This window comes from Abramis brama (genome assembly GCF_963993115.1).
Source record: "Abramis brama genome assembly, chromosome: 19".
In the NCBI taxonomy this organism is placed as follows: domain Eukaryota; kingdom Metazoa; phylum Chordata; class Actinopteri; order Cypriniformes; family Leuciscidae; genus Abramis; species Abramis brama.
Window position 1 is genome coordinate 24,209,363 of NC_139981.1, and position 12,761 is coordinate 24,222,123.

At 35.4% G+C, this 12,761-nt stretch overlaps 1 protein-coding gene across 2 annotated transcripts in view; it reads right to left on the reverse strand.

The window, feature by feature from the left end:
- Positions 1 to 12,550, reverse strand: part of rmdn2 (regulator of microtubule dynamics 2) — a 45,508-nt gene extending 32,958 nt beyond the window's left edge. Inside the window, exons 1-4 of one of the 2 annotated variants that reach the window (XM_084093836.1) lie at positions 12,451 to 12,550; positions 11,780 to 11,867; positions 9,925 to 10,352; positions 1,049 to 1,223 (exon numbers count right to left, since the gene is read on the reverse strand). In XM_084093836.1, the coding sequence (XP_083949962.1) occupies positions 1,049 to 1,223; positions 9,925 to 10,346 (597 nt within the window). In that variant the 5' untranslated portion in view covers positions 10,347 to 10,352; positions 11,780 to 11,867; positions 12,451 to 12,550. Of the gene's footprint in view, positions 1 to 1,048; positions 1,224 to 9,924; positions 10,353 to 11,779; positions 11,868 to 12,406 lie in introns of both variants that reach the window. The other variant, XM_084093835.1, reaches the window with a different exon arrangement.
- Positions 12,551 to 12,761: the final 211 nt, after the last annotated feature.

Here is a 12,761-nt window from a genome sequence, read left to right on the forward strand (position 1 = left end):
GGATTCATAAATCGGAATGAATTCATTCCTATCGAAACAGAAGGTGTCCATGTAAACGAAGCTACTGTTCTCAACCCTGTGTAAAAATAGACCTATGCTGCCATCCAGTTCTTATAGCATGCATTTCATTTGATTTTCTTTCTTTCAACCAGATAGCATGAATTCACTTTTTAATTATATTATATTATATAGAAATAAATGGTGTAAAATGTATAATTTAGAAGATATCCAATACCCGTTTGCAATTAAGCATCTTCACTATATTGAAATGTTGACATCATGTTGTGAAAGTTTGGCGTGAATCGTATGAAGCCCTTTGGAGCGGTAGTTAAAAATTCATGTCTGGATTCAAGAAATCCACATTCAAACAAAAATAGCTAACTTTCTGATGGTCGGAGCTACTGACTGTAAATTAGAAAGTTGTCCGGCTTGATGAGAACAATATATGTATGTACCGAGTTTGATGAATGTAGGTAAAACTAACCCCCCACTTTAGTCAAGCTCTTCCTACATGCCCATTTCTTAAGGCTTTACCCGTGTCTACTGGCTGACAACTCTGGTGTGTGTGTTGAGATTCATGCAATTTAAACCATGCTAAGAGTCTCAAAAAAAACCACAAATAATATTAAAAGTCTAATGTGTTGACATGACAAAAATATTCAAGATATCAAGAATCATTTCACAGGTGTACATCAGCCATGTCTTGGCCTTATTGTGACAAAATGTTATTCCTGTGATGCAAAGCTGAATTTTCAGCATCATTACTCCAGTCTTCAGTGTCATATGATCCTTCAGAAATCATTCTAATATGCTGATCTGGTGCTCAAGAAACATTTCCTATTATGTTCAATGTTGAAAACATTTATGCTGCTTAATATTTGGTGGAAACCGTGATGTATGATTTATTTGAAATTGAAATCTTTTGTAACATTATAAATGTCTTTACTGTCACTTGTGATCAATTCAATGCACCTTTACTGAATAAAAGCATTTTTTCCCTCCAAAAAACAAACCCTGACACCCAACTTTCAAAAGGAAGTTTACATACCTCTTCTTTCCTCTCTAGCAGAGTATTCAGGCCTTGTGCTTTCTCTGCCCCGTTACAGCTGTGCAGTCGGTCTGCTTTCTGCAACAGAGCCATGAGTTCATCCACCGGTTCCTGCAGTGGTTTTCGTTCATCGTCACTTTCCTCTTCCTCAGAGTCCGTCAGTGCGGTTATATATCTGTAGCACACAGTAAAGAGGACAGTGATCATGCACCTGTTGTGATGACATTGGCTTCTTATGAGACTGAATACCTTTAGCTATGTTTTAAAGGAATGCCAATTCTTGACAACAAGGATGTAACTTACATGGTAACTGCGTTAAATGTATTTTGGAGCTGAATTGAAACTGAAGTGAGACTGTAAGTCAAAGAAAATAACTTACATTCACAATACAGAGGTAAAGTGGGTTTCAAAAATGCTTTTAATGTATCTTTAACCTAAAAGATACATTTAGGAAACAACATGCTTAAAAACAAGTAGTTAAAGATTTTGCTTTTGACTATGCTTTCAACCTCTGTTTTTATTTTTCCTTCTCAAGTGACAGAAGGTGAAGGAATTCCCTTTTGGAGGCCGAGCATAAATTTGGTAATAAACGTAAAAAAAAAGGGATTTTTTGTTGGTCACTAATGCAGTCAGTAATGGGTATGCATTCATAAAGTGTCTACATGCTAAATATCACACAAGGTTGTGTTCATGTGAAGCAGGGTAATTAACCGTTTATTGGGATTGCTGCTTGCAGTACTGACACCTAAAGGCTTTTATGTAAAAGCACTGTGAGAGTTGTTTATTTTTCTTAAAACAAGGCATGCGATACCTGCCTAACTTTTACAGCTTTTGAAAAAACGTCCCTTTTCAATTACTGTAGGTGTGCACTAACACTTTCAGCAGCTGACATGAGTGCGTAAAAAACATGAATTACAGGTTAAGGTACAAATGAAAGGCTTGACAAAAAGTGAAAACATAAAAGGCTTCCATTAAGAGCTGGCACCTACAGCATTTGCATCATATGCTGTTCGTGAGAACATTTGAGACTGCGAGCGATAGTTCTGCAGGGATGTGTTGGAGCTGGAACCTCCCTGGGCACTTCAATGTTACATACGCGAAGGTCGCTCATGACATTCAAAGGAGATCACAGCCCCAGGAATCAAAGATACACTTAGTGATAGAACTTTCTTCTAAAACCAGGATGTTTTTGATTTCAGGGGCTATAGTTACATGTTAACAGCCAGAGATCTGAGTCGTTTTAGCCATTCTTATCTGTCTGTCTGAAGTGATGTCTTTCTCAGACCCTCATTATTGCTAAACGTATACTGGAAACTCTACCTCTGCAGTGTCTTTCTTCACTTCTTCTGCAGTGTCATACAGACATAATTGTGAGTCACATCCCAAAACTAACAAAATCACTTTTGATTAATTTACTGAACTTTTTGTTAAAAATCGTATTTCCCCCAACTTTTAAGCAGTAGTGCATCACGGTTTCCACAAAAATAATATGCAGCAAAAGCTGTTTTCAACATTGATGATAATAATAAGAAATGTTTCTTTAGCAGCAAATCAGTATATTAGAATGATTTCTGAAGGATCATGTGACACTGAAGACTGGAGTAATGATGCTGAAAATGGAGCTTTGTTTCACAGGAATAAATTACATTTTAAAATACAAAACAGTTATTTTAAATTGTAATAATATTTCACAATATTAGTGTTTGTTATGTTAATTATTCTAAACTAAACTAGATTTTTTCATGACCTTTATAAGACCAAGTAAAGAAAATTTAAGAAATAAAGTGAAAGGAACACAAGTCAATATGTAGGCCTGTGTAAATGTAAATGTCTAGGGAGCAAACAATGAGTTGTATTAGTAACAGTTTCGAAAACCTCCTTCTGATCTCCATTACTTTTAATTCACTTCATAAACAATTAAATTGTCTTGTATTGTTGGGTTTATGTATTTATGTTGTGTTGTAGTATTGTTTATATTCATATAGTAGGCTAACTGCAAATATTTCAACAATGATTTTGTTAACATCATGCATTTCGAAGCGGTTAATGATTTAAACGATGGTTAAGTTAATAATTAATTCAACAACATATAGCCTACATAACACTTTACTCATATGGAAACTGTAATTCTAGTAATTCTTTAGGAGTCTGAAATAGATTTTGCTCAATTAGGAAATACATGCATTATAACTTATTCAGAGAATTATTTACAAGATGATGTGTGGTAAACTTTGAATTGTAACGTATAATACACAAACCTCCCACGTACCCCACACCACTAATCCAACCCAAGGGGTTTACAGTGCGTATCATATGCACGTAAAAACTAATTTTAGTGTATAAATTGTACGATAAATACAATGTGTGCTATAGAGATGCATTTCATAAGACTGGGTTGATTTCAATATATGACTTATCCTCTCCAAAAAAACACATAAACATTACAGATAACATCTGAAGTAACAATTAATTTATAATCCTGTGAGACTGAGACACTGAAAATCGGGTGATTTTAGGTCAACGTTTTTGTTGTAAGTCAATGAGTCCCTCTGTCAGCATAGGGAATAATAAGTTGTCCGTTCGAACACTTTCGGTAGCTTCACTGCCTGACGACAATGAGCAATCCAGTCATTCATATAGATCAGTGGTCTATGTGGTGTTTTTGATTGTTTTAAGACAAACTCGAACTCATCAACAAACAAAAAAAAAGTGCAAATTTGTGAATTTGTTTCCTACCATGACAAACATGTAACTAATCCCATCAACGTGTGGGGCGGTGCTTTTCTCCACTGACTTTCTATGTGATGTTCAAAACGTTTCTAAAGATACTGATCTTTATAAGGCAGCTGTCTGACTCGGAGATGGCGAACGAGGACATAGTTTGTGTAACATAAGCGACACATTATTATCCGTTTGATAATGTAGTCAGTCCAAAGGCTAATCATATCTTATCCCGTTATGTGTCCGACGCTGTAGAAAGCGATACATAAAACGCATTCCCATTCTGATACGTCGACTTGTGGACGACCCTGTATAATTCTGATAATAGGTCTTCCTCTTCTTCTCAAACAGCTTCTAGTTCAAACATTTATGACTGAATTAAACCAATATTTCCACTTGCCATTGTGTAGCAGCGTTTACTAAAGTTGACCAGGATCAGGTAGTCCGAGCTGGTGTGAGTGAGTGGAGGCGGGGACTAATTTGCATATTAATGGTTCCGCGTATACTAAATGAGGCAAGAATGTAGAGTTACATTCAAGCTACTTCAAGGCATGAAGAAATTATTTTCACAGGAACAAAACATTTTAAATCACTTTGATTATCAAAGATGAGTTAATGGGTTAATGCTCTGATTTAAGACCTTTTTAAGGCCTTTATATGTGGAACAGAGAATTAAGACTTTATATAAAAAAAAATTAAGACCAGCAAAAACATTGCGAATATCGCCAAAACGTCTGAAAAATGTTGAGTTAATTTTTTTGCTATAACGCACAGCCAGAATCTGAATGAAGTTGTTTTTCCTCTGGATTGAAGGATGCAGCCACACCCAGGAAACACAGAATCTTCAACAAGGATTATTCCGATGCCAATCTTTTATCTCCCTCTTTGTGTTTTGTGTGGCCACCATGAGTAGAACGGTGGGTTCAAGAGCACAATGTTTGTTTGAGAGCAATCACATCTGTCCTCAGCAAAGATCAACAACTGTCAAGGATCTGGCAGTACATTCAGTTCTGACGCATCATCTGGATAAACATTAACCCACATCATTAGCGTTTGCCTTTGCATTTGCATTACTTCTCTGCTTCTCAGGGATGCACAGAATATTTGGCAACAGAAATTATTCGGCCGAATATAGCACAAAAAAAAAAGCAATTTCGGACGAATAATTTCGTTTGCCAAACATTCGGCGCAATCCTGAATTCACTTCTCTTTGCATGTGAATGGTCAAATACAGACACAGTTGTCAAAATGCAAATCATGTGGAGTATCTCACAAAAACAGTCAATTATCGCTCTGTGAAAACCGGATATATGTGTCAGTATTACCAGTAGATCCAAGCATTCAGTCTTAAAGTGTCAGCAGCCTTAAATACCTGTCTGTGTCACTAATGTTTATCAAGCAACAAAATATGTTAAATAAATGTATGCATGTTAAATAAACCTACTGTACCTGATTGGTTGGAACACTATTTGTTTTGGTTTTGAGTGGTTGGTGAAACCAACTGTTTTTGTGTGCAGATCTCAGAGCCTAGGCTGCCTACAGAGACGCGTTATTTTGACGACATGCTTATGGGGCGGGCAGCTAGCGGATCGTTAGGAAAGATTAGATGAATGTGATCATTTTTTTTTAGCCTGAATTCACTGATACAACCTTTAAACTAAACAGTTGAGAGAAAATCAGATGTTTATCAATGGATCAGTGCTTTAGTTTTTAAAGTGACAGCAGCCTAAACCTGCTGCTGCTGTCAATGTTAAAGGGGTCCTTGATTTTGATTTCACTTTTTAACTTTAGTTAGTATAATGTTGCTATTTGAGCATAGACAACATCTGCAAAGTTACAAGTTACAGAACCAAAACAATATTCTTCTACACAATGCATGTAGTTTTGTTTTTTAACTGCTAGAGGTCCAAAAGCTACATAGTGTACCTTAAAAAATAAAGGTTATTTATTGGCATCTATGGTTTTGTGAAAAATCTTTTCAAATGTTATCATATTATTCAAATGTTCTTCACAGTAAGAAATAAATGGTTCTAAGTTGATTATAAGAACTGTTTACTGAAAGGTTCATTGGGGAACCAAAAATGATTATTTTATGGCATCGGGCAAACCCACTTTTGTATCCTTTATTTTTAAGAGTGTATAAAATTAACTGATTCAGATGAAATGTTTCAACAAATGGAACAACATATTTTAATGTAAGAAAAAAAAAACATTATAAAAGGTAAAAAATGTTTAGCAAATTCTCTAGGGGGCACATATTGCCCCTAAAAATAGGCATATTAATAATAATAATAAAAGATCTGACACTGTAGTGCACAAAAGTTATATTTGGACTTTAAAATCATGTTTTAGATCAGGGGTGTCCAAACTTGTTTTGAAAGGGGGCCAGATTCGATGTTGTGGACAAGTAGCATGAGTTGACAGTAGCAGTAGCTTGAGTGTACATTTATTTTTACTAACAAAAACAGTAACATCTGTTAAAAAAGTAAGAACTTTTACAGTTTTACAATTGTAAGACAATTACAGTTGGTCTTCCATATCATTTAGATCATGATAAACACAGTCAGAAACCAAGCATAGTACGTCACTACCATGGTAAAAAGTAACAGTATGTTTTTTATGGTATCTATAATGGTTTTAGATAGACCAAACAGTGAAAGAGTGATGGTTTTTACTGTGGTTATGCTGAACACATCCATTTAACTGATTAAAACTCAAGCCTTTAAAATGCAAGACAAAGGCAAACCCTTTCAAAAGAAGAGCTGTTCAGGGGGAACACGGTTTCCATCCCAACACTCACTGGCTGTGCACACATTCAGATGACTTCATCCACTCCCCCGAGAGTCTGAACCCACAAACAGTTCTTTATTCCTCTAAAGTTTGAGGTCGGTAAAACTTTTTTTTTTTTTTGTAAATATATTAATTCTTTTATTCAGCAAGGACACATTAAATTGGTCAAAAGTGACAGTAAAGATATTTATAATGTTACAAAACATTTCTATTTCAAATAAATGGTGTTCATTTGAACTTTCTATTCAAGGAATCCTGTTTTTTTTTATCACAGTTTGCACAAACATGTTAAGCAGCACGACTACTTTCAACATTGATGATAATAAGAAATATTTCTTGAGCACCAAATCAACATATTATAATATTTTCTGAAGGATCATGTGACACTGAAGACTGGAGTAATGATGCTGAAAATTCAGCTTTGCCATCACAGGAATAAATTACATTCTAAAACATATTCAAATAGAAAACAGTTATTTTAAATTGTAATAATATTTCAAAATATTAGTGTTTTTACTGTATTTTTGATCAAATAAATGCAGCCTTGGTGGGCATAAGAGACTTCTTTTGAGCATCAAAAAATATTACCGACCCCAAACCAAGTCGGCAAGTGAGACGCCACATTAAGTTACAAATAAACTATTATTTCAGTACAAATACAAGAAAGTTATAGGTCTGAGCATCTGCATGTCACACCTCAATAAAATGATTAAACTCCAAACACAATGATGTGATGTCTGCATCTTCAAAAACATTTCCTTTCTAGCAATACTATACAGTCATAGATAAACGTCACAGTCCATTTAGCAGAACAGTTCATTAAAGAGCATTCATTCATTTCCATCTTATAAGAGCTGGAGTGATCTGACGTCTGCCTCTATGTAAACAATAACTTTTTCTAAATCTACGGCAATCAAACATAATAAATGGTATCGTTTAAAACACTCAAGTATTAAGATACTTCAACAACTAAGGCGAGCTGTGACGTGATTTCATTCTAGCAATGTGGGAACGTTGACAGAATTGCAAGTTCTTACACGAGACAGTCAAAATCAGGCTGTGATAACTCATCAGCAGTCACTCTTTTAGACTGGTCGGCCAGTGCTTTAAAGAGAGACAGAAAGGAGGAAACTGTTTTGACAGATGAACGGTCCTTTGAAGCCCAAACTACACACACACGCTCTTGAATCAATTTTCTGCACTGCACTGTGGTGTTAAAACACATCCTAGCTGCTCAAAACCATGATAACCGAGCATTGAATAACACAAAACACAGTCATGGTCTAGAAATGCTCAAAACAGACATAAAAACAACTTATGCAAACCGATCGCAGAGACGTTTCTTTAGACGCCTCCAGGGCTTCCTTTATTTTTACACTTCGAGTATGTGGAGGCGAAATTGCACAAACCAAGCGGCTTAAAATAACAAATCATTTTTTGGATATTTAAGGCGTTGAAGAACATAACGTGTTAAAAATGACAAGAACTAAAGTTTAATGCTATGGAAAACAAAACAGATTATTTCTGAATGGCTTCAGGAGCAGAATGTAGTGAGACTGGAACGGACTTGTAAAGTGCTTAATGCTGAATTTAGTGAACAATCGTTCAAATGAATGACTGGAGGCAGCGGAGTTCACCTCGTCGCTCTCGTCTCTCTCCCTGAATCATGCCCCAGCTATGTGCACACTACTAATCCTCCTAAAACTCAAAATTACGTTACATTTGTCCAGTGCAGAGATGTCAAAAACCAATCAAAATCCAAAATGTTTTTAATTAAGAATGAACAATGCTCTACTAAAATCAGCAGAGGGCATTTTCCAAAACTAGGGGCATGTCTAAATACAGTTTAAAAACCTGATTTTGTTTATTTTCTAGGAATGCATTAGTTATGTTTTTTGTTTTAAATGTGCAGTAAGCGATTTCTGAGAAACGCTGTTGAATGTGGATCAGACCGAGCACCACAACACGCTTGTAGGTTGTAGGCAACCGAGGTTGCGTTGTTTCTGCTCCATACGCGAGCAACATTGGTTTTCACAGAACCAAGATATGCTGTTGTTGTAATGTTTTCTCTAATAACAGGATAGTTTTGAGTGTTTTTCTGGAGCTGGTGTGCTTCTGGCGACTAACAACAAACTCTTGCTTGTATATTTACTGTATGTTCGATCGTCATTTTCGTGAAGCACTATTTTGCTTTCGCTTCAGCTATTATAAAGAGACATCCACTCTTGAACTGCGTGTTGGTGCATTTTGGGGGCGGAGCAATGACGGGAGGGGTGTGTTTGGGTCGATTTCAAATATCAACAGTGTTTCTAAGAAATTGCTTACTGCCCCTTTAATTACTAGTTGATTAGCTTTTACTTTAAAAAAACAAACAGAATTAGTCAAAATAATATTTAATCAAAAACAGTTATTTCTAGGCATAATCATTCCATTCATACTATTATTATTTTTACCATATTTGTAGGCTTTAACATTTCCTCTAATATCCAAAATGTCTGTTCTCAACAACTATACTTTCTACACAATAATTTGCAGGTTGTGAGTAAATCATAAGCGTAATTTGCTCTAAAAAAAAAAATAAAAAAATGCAATTCCCAACCTTAAATGTTCTGGAACTTAGCCACTGATGTCAACTATTTTCAAAACCCTGTTCAACAAAAATACCATCATACCAGTAAGATGGTTGGACAGTACCAAAGTGGTACCAAACTGGTGCTCTGTCAAGACAAACTAACAACTGACACACTGCTTATGAATTTGAATGTTTTGAACGCTCTCAGCTTCCTGCTTGCACATTTGTGAAGCCCTGTTAATGCGTAAAATGATTGATAGACAGAAGGTGCATCGGTTAACCAAAGAATCTGACTGCGAGTCTAGGGCTGTCATAGAAACAAATGTGATATCATTAAATATAATTAAAGGGCATAGGTTTTCTGTCCCTCCATTGAAAGCCTATTCATCCAAAACTCTGACGCTCCAAAGCATTGATAAAGAGTTGTAAAATAAATCCATATGAATCGAGTGGTTTAATCCAATGATTGCTTTATGATGAACAGATAATTGAGTGAATGTATTAATGCAAATGTACTAAATCCATATGGATTTATTTTGTAATCACATTATGAATGTTTGAACAGAAAAATATCTTAATTTGTGTTTCGAAGACAAATTAAAGCCTTATGGGTTTGGAACAACATAAGAGAAGGGGTTACGGTGACACTGCATAAGAGTGAGTAATTAAATGACAGTATTTCATTTTTGGGTGAACTATCCCTTTAATAAATATGTGTCAGTTAGAAGAATTTCTATGGGGGGAAAAACGCACAATTGAAACACCTGCCAAGTTGGGATCTCAGTAAACTCACCCTCCTTCACTCTCTGCCTCTTCCGAGCTTTGTCCTTCAGTTCTATCTGGGACACCTGCTCTTTTTCTCCTGGCGGGAGTTCGATGAAGTGGACTTGCCTTGCGAGCACCAATTTCTTCCCTGCTTCGGCCCCTAAGCTGATCTCTGACGTTGTCCTGCAGGTGTGGAAGTGCCTCCTTCAGGGCTTTCACCTCCTCTTTGAGCTCAGACACACAATGGATCAGAGCACCCAGCCGATCCAGCACTTCGGCCTGGCCCGTCTGCAGACCCAGACTGGCTCCCGTGTGATCTGCATTGCTGCTCAGGTGTACGACTCTGCCATCACCTGCTCCAACTTTCCGGAAGTAGGCGATCGCCAAGCTGATCCCAGCAGCCCCTGCCAGAACTCCCAAAGCCAGAGCCCTGCTGTCCGCTTGAGCCATCCTACACTGCAGAGACAAGAAAGAAAGAAAAAACCCACTGATTAAACATAAGTATTCTGCTAACAAACAAACACATGATCCTAAGGGACAGCTAATTACACAAGAAGATCATTTCATGGCTTGTTGAATAAATAATCAAAACTTTAGGTTAAAAATAATAGGAATCACTGAGGGAAAGTTTGTATCTTATTTCAACATTTTATTTCACCAAAATTACACTTTTTTGCAGTTCAATTTAATAGCCCTGCACTATGTCAAATAGGCTACATTTTTAATATTGTAAAGAGAGGAACAAACTGTATTTGTGTATTTGTATAGTTTTGAGTGAATAAATATATGTACAGGGTGAAAATAAATAAATAAATAAATAACTACTAATACGGTAAGATTTTTTTGTTTTTAAAAGAAGTCTCGTCTCTTATGCCCACCAAGGCTGCATTTATTTGATTAAAATACCAAAAAAAAAAAAAAAAAAAAACATATACATATATATATATATATATATATATATATATATATATATATATATATATAAAATGTGGAATATTATTACAATTTAAAATTACTTTTTTTTCTATTTAAATATATTTTAAAATGTAGGCCTAATTTATTCCTGTGATGGCAAAGCTGAATTTTTAGCATCATTAGTCCAGTCTTCAGTGTCACCTGATCCTTTAGAAATCATTCTAATATGCTAATTTGATGCTAAAAAACATTAATAATAATAAAAATAAATAAATAAATAATAATACTAATAATATATATATATTATTATATATATATATATATATATATATATATATATATATATATATATATATATATATATATACACCTGTGAGAAACGCTGATGGCGTTCACATGCGCATTAAGAACAATATAAGATGTTAAATACATCAAAATGAACAAGTTGAACTTGAAACCCTCAAAAGCTGTCAGTCAATGAGAAGTGTCTTATTTTAAGTCAGAACTCTAAATCAAGTTAGGTGTTTAATAACGTTTAGGCTAGGTGTTTGGGCTTGACCAGAGCATACGTTTAGTTACCTTTCCATATAACGTTACATTTTCCCAGGCAAGTGGTACATTATTTTCACATGAGAGCAAAACAAGAGCAGCAATAAAAGCAGCAGTAATAATGAAAGCACATAATTATTCTGATACAGGCTCTCAATTCAACTTAAAGATAAGTTTCAAAGTTCAGGGGGAAAAAAGAGAGAGAGCAAAAAACATTTTAAATAGCAGCAGTGGTCATATTAATCAGCTGTCAAGGTCTTTACGGGCAGCATGCGATCTGTGTTATATATATAACGTTACACATGTAGCGGAGAAAAAAAGAAAAAAAACTTCTACCATCCTCAGAACAGAGTACATCCGTTCAGAACCATCAACAAAGCATAATACAGCGATATTCTAATAAAAACAGCAGATTTTACCTGTTTAAATTCCCTTGAGCGCTGCGGTTCGTCTGCAAAAACAGTCCGTATCGCTCCAGTGCTCGATAGTGAAGGTTCCGCCCAGATACTGCAAGCATTTACAGTACAACTTAAGTCGAACCTAAATGTTTAAAAAATCCTTTGCAATAACAACGAAAGATGGTACCATGGTATCATATCGTGTTATTTATTTTTTAAATTACACTCTCAAAAAGCAATTTTGATGCAATATTAAGTTTTTACATGGGAACTTGAAACACGGTAGTAACATGGTCTTGTTTGTTCTTATAGTTATTACTGTATACATCTTTGTACTTTAAACTATATTGAACTATATATAAATAGGCACCATCACCATCAATGTTAATGACCTGCCAAAAACAGATGAAGCAAAGAATCAAAGTTCATTAAAATCACTCATTGACAGAGTCACACTTGCACTGCTAATATGATTTACAAAAACAGACTCTAAAACAGACCTGCAGAAAATGTACAACTAAGCTAAAAAAACAAGCTGTTCTTGTCTTGCATTTAAATAATCTGTACGACATATGCGCACAAAGAATCTCTTGAGCACAATCCTGTAATCATATTCCAAAAAATAAGACAGAGAAAACCCTGACTCACCATCAAAGCAGTGTTAGAAGTTGACTTCAGTTTGGAAAACTTACTGTAATGGAGCAGGTCTGTGGCCTTCACTGCCGTGGAGTTCAGTGCTATGGTGTGTTTCTCTCTATAAACACATGTAGGCTATCTGATCAACCTTGAACTGTGGTCCAACTGTTTCATCTGCTCTGATTGTCTTTTAGTATCTTCGTTCAGACATTTAGCCTATTTTAATGACACTGCACTCAATAACAGTATACATTACAATGTATATAGCCTATGTTAAAATGCGTTTGAAAGAAGTATCCTGTGCCCACCAAAGCTGCATTTAGTTGACAAAAGATACAGTGAAAATATAAATATGTTGTGTGTGTGT